At 31.1% G+C, this 18,262-nt stretch overlaps 1 protein-coding gene across 1 annotated transcript; it reads right to left on the bottom strand.

The window, feature by feature from the left end:
- Positions 1–323: 323 nt before the first annotated feature.
- LOC114406438 (very-long-chain aldehyde decarbonylase CER1-like) lies at positions 324–18,042 on the bottom strand. Its single transcript, XM_028369144.1, has 10 exons — positions 17,929–18,042; positions 17,281–17,504; positions 16,597–16,829; positions 15,057–15,276; positions 7,708–8,083; positions 7,512–7,619; positions 2,529–2,729; positions 1,288–1,386; positions 820–993; positions 324–704 (listed from the first exon to the last, which is right to left on the bottom strand). Exons 1-10 carry the CDS (start codon positions 17,986–17,988, stop codon positions 516–518), a joined length of 1,884 nt encoding a protein of 627 aa, XP_028224945.1. The 5' UTR covers positions 17,989–18,042; the 3' UTR covers positions 324–515.
- Positions 18,043–18,262: the final 220 nt, after the last annotated feature.

The following is an 18,262-nucleotide window of genomic DNA, read 5'->3' as shown; positions in this document are numbered from 1 at the left end:
AAAATACTTTACAAAACCTTAGTCTTTTGAGTGAAATTGTCTAGATAACCAATAGTTCTTTGGGAGATGACTTGGACGCAATTTTTAAACACTACTTTGAAACTTGGTTTTACTTTACTACACAAAAAATCCTTAACAATAACCTAAAAAAAGTCAACCCAAACACATCCTTATACTAGTTTATTAAGACCAACCAATTTTAACAAATATAAATTTATAAGTTTTTCAATATATCCTTACAAAGCTTTTTAAAAAAAAAACAAGGGAAAATATATTAGAAAATCCCCCCTCCCCCATTCCCATTAGGAACTAAGAAATATGCATTTTTCAAAAGGATCACTTATGCATTATTTAAACACACTTTCTAGTAAACAACATATATGCTGCGAGAATTCATATAGCTAGTTTGATCAAATTTGATATTGTAATTGGAAACATCACAAGCTAGCTAGCTACTTGATTAATTTGTTGATACATTTATAGACACACATTGATTTAGATTTATATCATGGTAATTAATTTAGAACTGAAGCAGAAATGAGATTATTAATCTTTAATGGCCTAAACCCATGTTGAAGACTTGCTTGCCTTATTTTCTCAACGCTAAACATGACATTTCCGCACTCATTGACGTTCCAACCTTCTAAGGCATGCAATATTCCTGCGACACGCCATGCACTCATCACTCTTCTTGGCAGCCAGTTCTGTTGCATAATGAAATTCGATACGTATGAAATTAATTTTGACACCAAAATGCATAAAAGCATAGTGAATAATTATACATATGGAATATATATATTTATATATATAAAAGCTTACCTCACAAGAGTCCACATTCACTAAACAAGGGGGAGCTATCATGGCTGGTGTGCAGTGGTAGAAGCAGTCTTTGCGAAGTTTCTTTGGAGGGAATTGGGAAATAGGTATGAACAATGATCCTTTTGGTGCCTTTCTTTGATCAACCTCATTACATTGATCTCCTAATAGCCATATCTGCAAATTCAAATGAATCCATGATTTCAAATTTTATTTTGCTCCAAATTATTTGAATTGAAATTATCCAATAGAAAGAAAGAGGTGTATTATTAAATGATTAACTAATATTGTGTTAGTCTAAATAAAACTGGGTTTGGATCACTTAAATAAGATTTTAGATTTGAATCTTTTATTTGAAAAAAAGATTATTGAAAGAAAAGATTTTAATAAAGATAGTGAATCAAGTTCTAAACAAAGTCAACAGATAGTTGATACTTACAAGATGAAAAAAAAAAAGTTAGAGGGATTTACCTTTGCAGGATAGGATCCTGGGAAAACTAAGTTGTCTTTGGATTCATTGGGGATCCTTAATTGAAGTTTGTCATATTCATCCTTATACATAGTTGTAACCTGAAAAATGATGTCATTTATCAAGAAGACGTAAAAATAGCTGAAATGGGCTAAGTAGCTTTTTATACTTTGAGGCCCTGAGTATTAAGTGTAAAGAAATTAAAATAGAAATCTCACTCCAAATAAGTAATGAGGCCCTGAGTATTAAGTGTAAAGAAATTAAAATAGAAATCTCACCCCAAATAAGTAAAGGTGTCACTCCAATGTATCATTGGTTCTAGTATGGTCAGATTTTTAAATAAGATTATGAGTTTAAACTTTGACGATAAAAAAATATAATTAAGGAAAACTCCAATGAAACTAACCAATCAGATTCTTTAACAAAGACAAATTATTATTAAAAACGGATAAATATTTCACATAAATATTATGGTAATAAAAAAATAACAATTTCTCTCACCATTTTAATCAACAAAAATGCAGTGTACCCAACTATTCTACTAAAAAAAAAAAACTTTTGGTTGATCTAAATAAACTCCACACATTCCAAAACTTCAAACAAGTCTATTGAAAATTTGGTTTGAGGCACATAATACCTCTGTAATTATACTGTGGGTGTGTGAGATTTCGGTTATAAACTATTTATGGTATTGCCATCATAAATAGACAATAACCGTGTGATGCAGTACTAGGAAGGGCATGTGCAAAGTAGGATACAAGCATTTGTATTTGGTACTTCCAGTACTCATCTTATATGTAAATATATACACTTTTTGGCTGAAAAAAAGTCTATTGAAAATATATAATTTAATAAACGAATAAAAATTTTGTTATATGGAGCATTAACAAATAATTTTGGAATAATAACAAATGAACAACTCATTGGCATAGCTAACTCTAACTATTTGTAATATGATTAATTATATATAAATTATCATTTATTTTAAACATCTTACCAATACTTTCCATTTTTTATCTCTTTCTTTTTATCATATTATAAACCTTATATCATACTCATATTTTTCTCTTGTTTCTTTTTCTCTCTCTAGGTATATGATAACATATTAGGTGTGTGTTAAACATTTTTCTTATAATATAAGAAATAACTAAAGAAATCAAAATTTTTTAGTGAAGAAAATAATGCTTAATTATAAGGTACCTTTTGTTGTAATAATTTCCGAAAAAAAAGAAATTAAACATACCTTGGTTCCCCTTTCACATAAAGCACTCACAATGGCATATGAAACCTTATTAGGTTTTCCACAAAGAAGAACTTGGCTTGCTTCTTTAGGAATACTGTTAAGAACAATAGCTACAACTAAGCTACTGCCATCCACAATTTTTATCTTAAGCTCGGGATATTTTTTTATGTAAAGTTCACCATATTTATTGAGCAAATCTCCCTGAAATCATTGAACATGTGCTCTCATTAAATCATTGATTTAAGCATACTATGATGAACAAAGTAAAATTGAACATATTTTAAAATGAACATACGGTTTATATGGATAAATGCTAAATAAATAGATTCTACCTAACTTCATGGAGGTAGTGATTTCTTGTAGATTGCAATGTTGTGTGATCACTTTAAATCTATAAGTATGGCAATATTTAATGCTTAATTGCTTGTAGAGGTTGACAATTTTTTCTAGCTCAGGTTTGAAAGAAAAACCCTTACTTGAAAATATATGTTTATCTTTATAATGAAATAGTAATGAGTAAAAAAAAATATTATAAATGGATTGTGCCTAACATAGTGGAGATGACATACAAGGTCGGTGAAACAAATTATGAGGTGGAAGCATTAGTTTTATATAAGTTGTTATTAAAACAATTATGCTGGTAGATACTTCGTACTGATGGTAACCTAGAAAAAATTGGAAATATGAAAGCATGGTTGGAAGAGTTTAAAAGGTAGTGAAATGTTTTAGGGCTTTAGGGTTTGGTTCGCTGGAGAAGGATGACCATGTCACCAGAAGCATGACCTAAATGGAGGTTGCACACGCTTTCACGCGTCTGACACAAAATCTATTTGGCACTGAAAAGGTCACCAAAAAAGTGACGACGATCGGCTAGAAAAGTCACGGGAGAAGAAGAAAGGGTCATTATAAGAAGGGCAACGAGCAAACATAAAGGTCTACTAGAAACTAAAAAAAGAAGAGCAACAAGCAAACATAAAGGTCCACTAGAAACTAAAAAAAGAAGGACAACGAGCAAACAGGCTCACTAGAGATAGTGGATCCCCAATGAGATAGTTTTATGTAATCCTTCATTCAGGCTTGGATACCATGTAAAAATAGGAGAAACAGAATGAATATTTATCTAGAAACTGTATGTCTAAGAGATGTAGTTTCCCCTAAATGGGATATGTTTCCCCTAAATGAAATCCTAAAATATCAATTTACAAGAAATGAGATATATTAATTTCTTGACTCTCAACAATCTCCTTAGCTTGACTTCCTTACCACAAACTACACAATCTTTTATTGAGCAATCTACACAACATTTTCTTGGGCAACCTACACAACCTTCTATTGCCCAATCTGCACAACCTTCTCTTTGGCATTTTGCACAACCTTTTCTTGGGCAATCTACACATCCTACCAACCCCCATATTTCCTCCACAGGAAGCCCACATAATTTTTCTAATATTGGTCCATCAAACAACTAAGTAGATGTTGCATCAGGTGATGGTTCACATGTAGCAGCAACACCATCTATAGACAATGATGGGCATATGCAGATTTGTCCAGGACCACATATATAACACGTAAGTATTTATAACTTTTTTCCTTTGGTTTAGTAATAAATTGTATGCTTGTGACTTCTTATTTAAAATCTTTTTGATAGGTTTGACCCTTCTATTATGCTCACGCATGACATTACAAGAATTATAAAAGGTAAGTTTGAGGGATGTTGGGAGAGTTATGGGGAGGAGAATAAGCATAATCCACAATTGGCCAATTTATGGTATGAGGAGTTTAAGGTAGAAAGGGCAAGTAAAATACATGTTATTTATATTTTCTTTTTGTCAAATTGCACACTTATAATATCTTGTAATGGACTTACAAGTTACAATATTTGAAATGTGGAGAAAATATAAATAGCTTCTTGAACATGAGAGACAAATGAAGAAGTCATTTTATCATAGCCTACAACTGAACATTACAAGAGAATTTGTATTGTTTTTATAAATATGTAATGCATTATATTTTAAATTGCTCTAATTTACATATTTTATTTGTTAGAAAACTTTTGTAGACAAGACTCCAACTTGTTGGGAGCTATTTCAAAGGGCCCATACAGTAAAAGGTGATAGATCAAAGTGGGTATCCTCCAAAGCAAAAAGGATTGTTGTAAGTCACATGTCTTCATAAGCTAATTGAGCATATTAAGATAACATGTGGAACTAAATATTTTGATCTGAAAATATGTTGTGCAATCTACTGTTTACTTTATTGTGCAGTGATGTGATTGGCTGGAATTGAACTTGGCTGCATATTGTTTATTGTGTTCATATGTTGGCTGGAATTGGACTATTTTTAAGTATAATTTATGTTTTCAGCTGCCTTTCTCTAATTTTTCCTAAAACTAGGTTTTGGTCTTGTGATTAATGTATCATGAGTATTTTCATACTGTTAGTTTAAATGCATGTTTAACTTTTATGTCTAAACCTCTCACCAATAATAAAGTATGGAGCAATTTTTCGGTACTCCTACAGTAAGTGCTCCTTTAGTAGTTACTATTCGTAATTGGGAAATTTTCTTTGAATTTTATGTAAACAATTAAAATGTTAAAGATTAACAATTAGTAGAAACTTTTATTTTCAGGGAGAGTATCAAAGGATATTGCTAAGAGAGATCCAGAAGAGGTAACAAAGGATGGTGTGTCAAGTAAGCCGTCGGATGATGATATTTTCTATAACATTGTTGGAGGTATGGACAACAAGGGACATTTATATGGTTTAGGTCCAAATTAAAGGCTACATAATTCAAATCTAATTCTGCTACATCATTGGTGGTGCGTCACACTTTGAATATGACTAGATGAGGAAATAAATTTTCAGTTTGTTAACTAAGAACCAAAACCTTAAGGAGCGCTTGCAAACACATGAGGACTTGATTTGTTCATCTCAAGAGAAGTCAAATTTAGTTAAAGAGCAATTACTTCAACTAATCATGGAGAATTCTTCACTCGGCAATTTATCGTTTCAGCCTCCATGTTATCTTTTCTCCCCCCAACTACTCATACAAACCAAGATAACCCGCAAGAAGATAAATGAATTTGATGACCTTGGTGAAGAGTAGATTGTATTTTGTTAACTTGATTAATACTATGTTAAACTTGGTAGATGATGTTGAACTTCTGCATTTTGTTAACTTTGATTATTATGTTGAACTTGGTACACGATGTTGAACTTTTGTATTTTGTTAACTTTAATTACTATGTTGAACTTGGTCTTTACTTATTGAATATTAGTAGATGAAAATTGATCTTGGTGTAGATTTATTATTATTTTATGTTATTAATATTATAAAATAATAAATTTGTATTTAAAAATTACATTTATTAAAATTTGGAACATATTTTTCATACAAAATTATTTTGGATAAATATTTAAAACATGGGAAAATTATTAATAATTGGCTTAATTGCAAAAATAATCCCCTTATTTATTCCAACTCACTAATGGATAACGTTGACTGTTAATGGATAACATTGACTGTCACATGTCATAATCTTATTATGACACATGATAGTCAACGTTACCCATTAATAATCAACGTTCAATTTTGGGATTCAGAACTCAAATAATCAGATTGAAAAAAAAAACGAAAAACTCAATTGGTGAATTATATTATAGGAAAATCAATTTAGTGAGTTGGAATAAATAGGGGGATTATTTTTGCTATTAAACCTTAATAATTCCGTCATAGAAATTGAGGGATTTGATTCCCTCTATATTAGAGAAGGATAAATTCTCTAACTATTAGTGACAAATACTATATTCTTCTCTACTAGGGAAATTACTTTTATCACTAATAGTGACATACCCAAGTTTGTCTAAAAAATTCATCATAAATTATGACAAATATATATTCTGTATTTGTTTGATGGGATGCATTTTGTAGTTAATACCAATGAAAATTAATTACTTCTCTATTAGCCATGTACATAACCCGTCACTAACAATGACAGAACATATTACTCACTCTTTGTGACAAATATAATGTTTTTAGTTCAATTAATTTTGACAATTTGTGACGACATTGTTATAGAATTGTTCCATCACAATTTTATCTTAGACGAAATCAATCTTCATTTACTAACATTCTGTGATGTCCCTTTTAGTGACGAATTTGATCCATCAACAAATTCATCACTATTATGCTCTGTGGCGAATTTTTAATAATTTAGAGAAGAATTTTGTTCCTCCCTAATATAATTTTTTCTATTTGTGTTTCTAGGTCTTAATTTTTAAAGGTGAGCTAACCCATGGATTGACCCTATTTCACTTGACCTTATGGACCAATTTACCCTAGCTCACATGGGTCACGGGTAAATGGATTAGGAGTGACCCATTTGATAACTCTATTTAACAAACTTACATTTGTCCTTCATATACAATGCCATGGACGTTAAAGGGGGACCAATTGTGATAGCTTGGCCCATCAAGAATTTGGTATACAAGAATCAAAGATGGTTCCTCATTTCGATGTACATAGTGACAATTGGAAAGATCTAAATTTGATTAGGGGTAATGGTGTGGAAGCAACCATGGAAGAAGGGTGATTGAGGAAAAAAGTTTCAGTAATGAAAGAATTATTTATTGATATATGCCATATTATGAGTAGAGCAAAATGGAGTTTATCAATATTTCTAAATGAACATACATGGATGTCAAACAAAAAAAAAAGCCTAATAGAATAATAGAGTTCAAACTAAAGAAACTGAATTAGTTAACCAATTATTTAACTATTAATAGAATTGATCAGTTTGAGTTATTAAATAACATAACATATGTTTGAGCTATTAATAGAATTGATCAGTTTGATTTACATGATAAAATTAAATAATTTTGGATTAACAAAAAAGTTTTCAAGTATTATCTGTATGATAGAAACTTTAATCCAACTAGTGAAAATTATCAAATAAAAATCATTTAAAAAAATAAAGGGACTTGCCTGATTTGAAAGACCTAGACTTAAAACCTTTACTTTGCTTAACTCAGCCTGAAGTATTGCTTCTTCTATAAGTTTGTTCAATGTCTCACTTTGCCATTTGAAAAGATACTGTAAAAGTGTAAAAAAGAAACAAATATTATCTATAGGAAATATTTTTCCTTCTTAGAAATGAAAAATGATGTTACCCAAAACTTACTTGTACATGGAATCTTGGTATAACCCATGATTGCAAATTGAGCATTTTGAAAGCATTCCTCTCCATAACAAATGTTTGACCGTAAAACCAAGTCACGAGAACAGACCAAAGTGTAAAAGGCCACATCAAGTAGAGGTACCATGTAGAAGATTGAGGTCTAGAGGCTAAGGAAGCAAATCCCAACCTTAAATGATAGATGGACTCTGGGGTTGTAAGGTGTGTTAGATGTACCACATCTGCTAAACTTTCTTCTCTCTTTAATGCTATCTCATATGTTGTGTCTGTACTCTTGTCCATGGTACCATAAATGTAATCATAAATAGGCATGAAGAGTGAGTAATTTGTCCGAAATTGGGTATGATGCAGTGAATGAAACCTGTTATAAACCAAATGTAATTAATTCACTCTTGTTTTATTAACTTTTTCATTTGTTAACATGAGTTTCAATAAATAAAAAATGCATTATTTTGTTTCTAACATGAATTTGAATGAAATATATTGACAATATTAAAAAAAAGTTTATTTTATAATTCAATCATGGATTATCATATAACTAAAAAATATTGACTTGTGTAATGATTAATTTTCAGTAAAAAATGTCATAATTAATTTCAAAGTCATATCTAAAATAAAATCAAATTTCTTAATAGCTTAAAATATTTTGCACTTATAGCATATTAGACTTAAACTCTTCTAACATAGATAATTGACTCAATATTGAATCGCTAATTAATTAAGCAAAATTTTAAGTATTTGAAAATGTATGTAATAGATAATTTATATTTTTCTTGTATATTGGAATATGTATTAAGTGAATATTTTATTAATGAAGAAATGCATTTTTAAGGGAGTTTAACTTTAATATATTATTAGTATAAAAAATTATGATATCACTTAATTAAATATCACTCTAAATATAAATTATAAAGTAATTATTAAAATCGTCAGTGTAAAAATACATGTTATACATATCATTCAATTATAAATTATCATATTTAATAATTTTATTGATTTATATAATAACTTTTCTTAAAACGCATACTTAGAATGATTTCTAATTAGTCAATAGTGTAAAAAAAAGTACATTAAAAATGTGTGTCTATTAAATTCTATTACACTTTCATTTTAAGGTCAACTGGTTACAAATTTCAGAAATGATGCAAATGAATGTAAAGTGAAAATTAAAATAAAAGAAACATAATTAAAAGGTTTAAAAAATTTATAATATCACTTCCAAATTCAATACATTATATATATTCTACCATATCACGTTAATTTTTATGATTATATAATTTTTTTACACGAATGATACCATTTTCTAGGAGTTTAAAATGATTTCTACATACTTATTCCATATTTTTTTTATTTATTTAAAATAAATCCCATAAATTACCTATCTATTTTTTTAATGGTTTAAAAATAGTTCTTATATAAAAACCGTTTTTACATGTGATAAATCCCATTAATTTTGAACATTTTTTTTATTACAAATAAAGAAAAATAAGAAATAGAAAATATTGAAATTTAAATTGAAGAGAAAATAAAATAAAAATATGAATTTTTTATTTCTGAAAGTCTTTTATCCTTTTAATTTTATTTCTATTTTCTTTTAACCCCAAATAAAATATTATAATTTATATTTTTTTTATCATTCAAACACATCACCAATGTATTAAGATTCACATTTACTCAGTTTTGAACTTGTCCTTACCTTATATCAATCAACATATTGTTAATTACTTCATCGCATTCCATTAAAGTTATCTACGTAACTTACAGTTTCAGGTTTTAATACATATAAATTACATTACATATGTAGCTATTTGAGGGGGTCCTGTTGTCACCCTTATATTATTGGTATCATCCGTAAGTGCTTTTTTTTTTTTTTTGGCAAGTTATCGATCACATGTTAGTAAACTACATATATACTAGCTAGTAGTATTTTGTAGTGTATTTTTTTACTGAGTATTTTCTAGTGTATTATTGAACATGAGATACAGACATATATAGAGGTTCGAATATCTATCACATATAACTTAATTATAAAATCCACATCATTATTTAACTTTAGTATTTGTCTTAGTTTTGATGTTCAAGTTACTGTTTTTAGTTTTATAGAGGTAAATTAATTTTTTTTAATTTATCATAAGTATATAAATCCTGCCTAGGGTAGCTTTGCTATTCTTAGCCGGTCCCAAGCCCGGATAAAAGGAGAGGGTTGTGTTAGGCTTTCGACGGCCAACGTAAAACTTTGTCGAATCTCTATGACATGGATCAATTACGTAATAATGTGAATGCTAGGTCGTTGCCTGGAAGCAACGCGCTGTATGGCTCGAGTACAGTGTCAAAAGAGCAAGGGCCGCTGCATCGCCGCCCGGATGTAGTGAAAAGTAAGCAAGGGTTCCCACATTTTCGTGAACGGGTGTGGGTAAAGAAGCTAGTTCATGACAGGAGGATTCGCTTTGGTACATGGAATATAGGCACACTTACTGGAAAATCTATGGAAATAGTGGATGTTATGGTGAGGAGGAAGATCAATTTTATGTGCCTACAAGAAACTAAGTGGACAGGTGAAAAAGCGAAAGAATTAGACAACTCGGGATTTAAGCTGTGGTATACGGGAAAAATCAGATTAAGAAATGGGGTAGGGATTATTGTGGACAAGGAGTGGAAGAAGGATGTCGTGGATGTAAGAAGAGTAGGAGATCGTATCATAGCCTTAAAATTGGTAGTGGGACAGGACACCTTTAATGTTATTAGTGGGTATGCACCTCAGGTTGGGTTAGCAGAACACTTTAAGGTAAAATTTTGGGAGGATCTAGAAGGGGTACTTCAGGATATACCCCAAGGAGAGAAAGTTTTCCTAGGAGGGGATCTCAATGGACATGTAGGTAGCGTGGCTAGAGGTTTTGAGGGGGTGCATGGGGGTTTTGGCCTAGGGGAGATGAATGGGGAGGGTAAATCCATCTTGGAGTTTTCGAAGGCTTTGGATCTTTCTATAGCCAATACATGGTTTAAGAAAAGAGCGGAACATCTTATCACTTACAAAAGTGGAGGGACATGTTCTCAGATAGATTTCTTCCTTATCAGGAAGTCTGATAGGAAGTATTGCTTGAACTGTAAAGTTATCCCGGGAGAGAGCTTGACTACCCAACATAGAGTTTTGGTCATGGATGTAAGAATTAGAGATAGGGTAAAGAGAAGAAGTCCTGTGATAGCACCAAGGATCAAATGGTGGCACTTGAAGGGTGAGAAACAAGGAATCTTCCAATAAAAGATATGGGAGGGATGGTGTGGACAATCACAAGGAAGTGCAAATGATATGTGGAACAAGATGTCCCAAGAGATTATTAAAGTGGCTAAAGAGACGTTGGGTGAATCTAGAGGTTTTGGACCTAGGGGTAAAGAATCGTGGTGGTGGAATGAAAGTGTTCAAAGCAAAGTTAGAGTAAAAAAGGAGTGTTTCAAGGAGTGGTCTAGGTGTAGAAATTCTGAAACGTGGGATAAGTATAAGATAGCTAGAAATGAAACCAAAAAGGCGGTGAGTGAGGCAAGAGCCCAAGCTTTTGATGGACTATACCAAGCTCTAGGAACCAGGGACGGAGAAAGATCTATATATAGGCTTGCTAAGGGTAGAGAGAGGAAGACTAGAGATTTGGATCAAGTAAAGTGTGTTAAGGATGAAGAAGGCAAAGTCTTAGTGCATGAAAAAGATATCAAGGAAAGGTGGAAGGCATATTTCCACAACTTATTTAATGATGGATATGGATATGACTCTAGTAGTCTAGACACAAGAGAAGAGGACCGGAACTATAAGTACTATCGTCGAATTCAGAAACAGGAAGTAAAGGAAGCGTTGAAAAGAATGAGTAACGGTAAGGCGGTGGGGCCAGACAACATACCTATTGAAGTGTGGAAAACTCTTGGAGATAGAGGTCTTGAGTGGCTCACCAAACTCTTTAATGAAATTATGAGGTCAAAACGCATGCCGGAGGAATGGAGGAGAAGCACGTTAGTGCCAATCTATAAGAACAAGGGGGATATACAAAATTATGCAAATTATAGGGGAATCAAGCTCATGAGTCATACCATGAAATTATGGGAAAGAGTGATCGAACGGAGATTAAGAAAGGAGACTCAAGTTACTGAGAATCAATTTGGTTTCATGCCGGGAAGGTCGACCATGGAAGCGATTTATTTATTACGGCGGGTGATGGAGCAATATCGCATGGACCAACAAGACTTGCACTTGATTTTTATTGACTTGGAGAAAGCGTATGATAGAGTGCCTAGAGAGATTTTGTGGAAAGCTCTAGAGAAGAAAGGGGTTAGGGTTGCATATATTCGAGCTATCCAAGATATGTATGATAGAGTATCGACTAGTGTTAGGACACAGGGTGGAGAGTCAGACGATTTTCCCATCACAATTGGTTTGCATCAAGGGTCAACCCTTAGCTCCTACCTTTTTACCTTAATTCTGGATGTCCTCACGGAACAAATCCAAGAGATAGCGCCGAGATGCATGCCTTTTGCAGATGACATAGTCCTCCTTGGAGAGTCGAGGGAGGAGTTGAATGAGAGGTTGGAAACTTGGAGACGAGCTCTAGAAACACATGGTTTTCGCCTAAGCAGAAGCAAATCGGAGTATATGGAATGTAAGTTCAACAAAAGAAGGAGGGTTTCTAACTCAGAGGTGAAAATAGGAGACCATATTATCCCTCAAGTCACACGGTTTAAATATCTTGGGTCTGTAATACAGGATGATGGAGAAATTGAAGGGGATGTGAATCATCGCATTCAAGCAGGATGGATGAAATGGAGAAAAGCATCGGGGGTGTTATGTGATGCAAAGGTACCGATCAAACTAAAGGGAAAGTTTTATCGGACTGCGGTAAGACCGGCGATTTTGTACGGAACAGAATGTTGGGCGGTCAAGAGCCAACATGAGAATAAAGTAGGTGTAGCGGAGATGAGGATGTTGCGGTGGATGTGTGGTAAGACTCGACAGGATAAAATTAGAAACGAAGTTATTAGAGAGAGGGTTGGAGTAGCGCCTATTGTAGAGAAGATGGTGGAAAATAGACTTAGGTGGTTTGGGCATGTAGAGAGAAGACCGGTAGACTCTGTAGTGAGGAGAGTAGACCAGATGGAGAGAAGGCAAACAATTCGAGGCAGAGGAAGACCCAAAAAGACTATAAGAGAGGTTATCAAAAAGGATCTCGAACTTAATGATTTGGATAGAAGTATGATACTTGATAGAACATTATGGCGAAAGTTGATCCATGTAGCCGACCCCACCTAGTGGGATAAGGCGTTGTTGTTGTTGTTGTTGTATAAGTATATATTTCCTTTTCAGCAATTTATTGAAAAAATCTCTCATATTTCTTTTTTGGTGAGTAGAAAATCTCTCATATTAAAAAGAAAAGATATTATATTATCAACAATTGCCACCAGAATTTGAAAACTAAGGTCAATAACCAAGGGATTAAGCACATGCAACGACTGAATGTTGGGTAGATGTCAATGTTTGGAAATGTTTAGTACGTGTACTACGTACTATGCTTAGCTTTGTACAACGACTGAATTAAATTAGTCCCGCTAATTTCAAACTAATTAATGTCGATCGTTTGTTCACATTAATTAATTCATTAATGTGTTACCAATGCATTGAAGCCACCTGTTGCGGATTGTTAGTACTATAACTTGACTCACTGTACGATACCTACACTTCAATTAATACTTTAATGAACAACTCGAAAATAGGATAATATTGATTTTTAAGAAACTTATAAAAAAGGATCAAAATCATTTACTGATTTGTGGATAGAATTTGTAAGTTATACTCCCTCGGTATCTTTCTATGTTTGTCTTTTAAGCTTCTTTTCTAAAACTTAAGAAATGAAATAATATTTCTTAATTTTAATAAAATACTAATTTGTAGAGTTTTTGTTCTATTTTTTTTCACTCCACAATAAATATATGTATAAATTAAATGAATTAAAGATTAGATAACAAGTAAGGACATAATCTATATATAAAAGAATAATTTGTATGGTCTTAAATTTTTAAACAGAGATAGATATAAATATTTTTTTTGAAAACTCTAACAATTAAAAAAGAACGAATGAATATAAAGATGACGATTCTAAGTATTAGATGAAAGGTCAAAGATATTTTTTTTCTTCTCTCTCCTATCCTCCTTGCTCCGCCTTTAATGGATAATTTTTGGAATGAAATGCACTAACAGAACGAGTTTTGTAAAATAGATAGAAATAGGAAATAATAACTTATCTTGTCCTATCTTCTATATACAGATAACCAAATATATGACCTTAAAATACTGTTTCAACGTTCAAATTAGTTTTGTAAAAAAACTTTCAAAATAATTTTTTTTTCAAGGTTCTCCTTCTTCATAGTTTAATTTATTCAAAGAATGGTCAAAAACTAAATGAAAATATCTCTTCTAACGAAAATTGAAACCTTGATTCATCATTGTGGAAGACTAGTCCTAATCCCATTGGTACTTTCAAATTAGTTTGAACAATATTTATTAATTTTAAATATTTAACTGATTTTTTGCACAACTAAGTTTTTAAAATTAAATAAAAGTTGATTTAATTGTTTGATGAATTTATTTTTTCTTTTATTTTCAAGATACCTTAAGAGACTCAAGTTTATGAGTCTTCTCCTCACTCATATGGTGTTTAACTTTTTCATTTTTATCCGATGTGGAATGTTACCTACACCAAACACAACGTGGTGTGCCAATGCTGAAACACACGAGTTGAGAACATTATGTTAAATTAATAATAATTAAGTTTAAAGTACATTCTTTTAACTTAAGAGAACATGCATATTTCACGTAACGGTTTTTTTATTATCCCTGATATTTTTTAAAATATTGAGTAAAAAATAACATGAAAACTAAATTAAATGAGAAGTTCAATAATAATTTTTTTTTCTTGTAGTTGTTATAAAATTTAATCTTAATTAAACTCTTGATCACCTTCAATTAAGATACTAATATGTATAACGGATAAACTAATGACTTTACTAATTAACTTTTGAATATATAACATGTCACAAGATATGAGAGAGTTCTTAACATAGTGTCAGTACTAGCTCGTCCTTACCATTTACCTAGCACTTATAGGAATATATATATATATATATATATATATATATATATATATATATATATATATATAACATTTCTAAAGATAAGCAAACTAAGGAAATATATATGCGTTTTTTTTTTAATAATACATAAACACGAATCTTTAGTATTGTATATTTTATTAACACAAATAAAATATGATGGAGAGGGTTAAGAGGTAGTAGAAACTTACGATGGTGTGTACATGAGATATTTTAGGAAGGGAAATGCTGAGAAGATGGCCTTTGGAATGCACTCGAAATTGCAGTGGCCCAAATTGTTCATGAAGTCAATATATGCGAGATAACCAGCATATGATGCTATAGAAGCTGTTCTTGTAACCACAGTTGTGTACAATGGAATGGCAAATAACACAAAGTAGGCTATGTGCTCAGCAAATGGATGGATCACAGCTGCCAAATTGAAGAACTCAATTAATTAGTGCACATATGTATCTATTTTTTTTTTTTTAATGTTTTGAAGTGTGGAATAGCTATAATTTTTTCCCGAGAATTAATTGTTTCTTTTATTAATTAAAGTCGCATGCCTTGCCGAATAGGACATAATTATTTTTTAAATTTATGTGGTCCATGTCACAAAATTAAAACTTTCCATGCCAATATGTTGAGAAAAAGGCAATAACTCGCCCATTAACATCATGCTTTTAAAGATATGCATTAAATAAATTTTATGTAAACACTACAAGAAAATTTAAAATAAATCGTGAGCCAATTTATATGTAGTTTTTTTAAAAAAATCGTCACAAGAATTCGTGATCCTAATATTAATAATGTGTGTGTGTCATCAAACACAATGAACATCCTAATATTTATATATTGATGAATTGTGTTTTCAATTTTTAAAAAGTGTGTAAATTTAATATTTATTTTTGAATCAGATTTTTTATTTAAATAAATAACTAATTAGTAGAACCTAAATCTACATATATTTTAAAGTTTGAATATTAAATTTATCGATATAAAAATACAAAAACCTTAACCACGTTTGACCGAAAGAATAGGATCTAAAATACATTTCTCATCACAAAAATATATTATTAATATATGGTTTCTCCTTATGACATAAAGTTTTTGTTTTTTAGTTAATATCTTAAATAACCCGTTTGAATTTCCTACTGTACTTACATTTTTTTTTATCAAATACTCAGGGACATTAGTTTAAAAACCATTCAATAAATTATTTTATAAATAATATTGAAATTGCCTTGAAAACTAAAGTAGAACATTGGTAGTATTTTTCATATTATTTTATTTTATTTTTATTCCTTATTGAATACTCTAAAAAACACTTATAATATTTTTTAAAAAGGATTTTTTAAAAATTTTCCTACTATACAAGTGTTGGTTTATCATAAAATAAATTAAAACACATTTTTTTATTGTGTGTTTACAGACCCATGATGTAAAATCATTTTTCATTATTTTGTGCATTTTCTGGTTGTATTTTATGCTAACCTTTGGCATGTCTTGTGATGATAAGATTAAGCTTATTTACTTAAGTAGTGATATTCATTTTGCTTTTTGAAAAAAAAGTAATTAAACACATTATATATCGCTTTAAATTATTTAAAAAGACCAACACTGATTAATTTATGTATTTTTATACAATAAATTAAGTATTTTTTTAATTAAAATTTTATATTTTTGATTGTGTTGATGGACTAAAAAAAAAGTAAATTAATTACTACTACAAAAAGAAAATGGAAAACCTACAAGTAATGGGTTCTGTGACAATGGAAGAATGATGGTGAGAATGATAGCGAGAGTAGAGGAAGTGGTGATGAAGTGCCCTATGTAACCAGTAATAAAGAAACTCCACTGGTCCAGCGTGTAAAAGAGCAGTAATAAGTACACCATCTGTTCTCCACAAGGGCATGTGAGAACTCTCTGGAACTAACATATAGCCTATATAAAATATGATCCCATTGAACAAGATCTGGTCATCCCTGCAAAAGAGTTTCATTTACATAATAATTAAGATCGAAAGAAAATCAAGAGAAATAATAGGTTCATTACATATAGAAGATTCCGATTTTAAATTAGGTTGCACTTATAATTTTCATTGCAATACTTTATATTGCGAGAAATTGCATATAATTGCAGTCGATGCAATTTTAATTACAATCACATCACAGTGATCTCAAAATCAAAAACTTTGAGAGTGTTTGATATCATGTTTATTTTCTTCCCAATGTTTGAGACCAACTATTAAAATACTTTTATAAACTACAATTTAAAAATGCACATGCCATTCCGAATAAAATCATGATTAGGAATCATTTTTAAAACCCTTGTGGATATGTGTGTGTGTGGGGGGGGGGGGGGGGGGGGGGGGTGGGTGTGTGTGTAATTATGAAAAATAATAGAATAAATGATAAAGATAGTAAGCACACAAACCAATTGCTTTCTCGATCAACTTGTTCAAACTCAATGCCCTTGTCAACAATTCTGTTTTTGCCTTTGGCAGTTCGATGGCGAGAAAGTGTGATCCAAACTTGGTCATGCAGCATCCTCACCATCATAAGAGGAAAGATGAGGAAATAAGTAAGGTCCCTCTCCTTTGGCTCACTCACTAGGAAAGAGTAAGTGCTGTGTGCAATCCATGGTGTCAAAATCACCCACTGTTATGGCAGCATCAAAATCACCATCATTTCATGTGTTGAATTAATTAATGAATATAATAGGAAATTCTGGATGATTGTTCAGGAGAAAGATTATGGTTGTAGTAATTAAATAAATCTTGTATTGTGATTTTCATATCAAAGTTTCAAATTTCGTTCTCAAACAAGAAATTGTGAGTGTAATATTAACTTTTTGGAGATCTATGCAACCATATCTCGTGATTATAATTTTGGCACCGCATTGGTTAATATTTTTTCATAACTATAACGTTTTAGAAGCCTCTCAAAACCTCAACTGTAACAGTAAATGGCATCAGCTATTATAAAGCAACAAAGGGATGAAAAATACTAAGAAAAATAGAGATATTAAATTTAGCTAAAAATTAAATATGAAAAAATAGTTCAAAATAATTAATAATTTAACCTTGAAACTCCCGAGAGGCTTCCAGGGCCAATTGGTTAGTATGCCAGGTTTGGAAGCCATAATCTTTGCACTAACTTAATTAGGATAAGAGACCGAAGGAGCACCAAAGATTTGTGCATATGATGTAATTAGAAGGAGTATATATTTATAGTGGCAAAAAAAGAGAAAGTGCGGAGGATATTTATGAGCTTTGATTGAGCGACGCGTAGGGTAGATGTATAGGAAGTTGAGATATTTTCTTTATCTATAAAAGTTCGATTTTGTCCTGTGAAGTGTGAATGATGAAACTTTCCCTAAACTTGCATTTGAATCTAAACAAGAAAATAAATTTTTT

Source organism: Glycine soja, chromosome 3 (genome assembly GCF_004193775.1).
Source record: "Glycine soja cultivar W05 chromosome 3, ASM419377v2, whole genome shotgun sequence".
In the NCBI taxonomy this organism is placed as follows: domain Eukaryota; kingdom Viridiplantae; phylum Streptophyta; class Magnoliopsida; order Fabales; family Fabaceae; genus Glycine; species Glycine soja.
The sequence above is the reverse complement of the archived record's forward strand: the minus strand, read 5'-3'. Positions and strand labels throughout refer to the sequence as shown.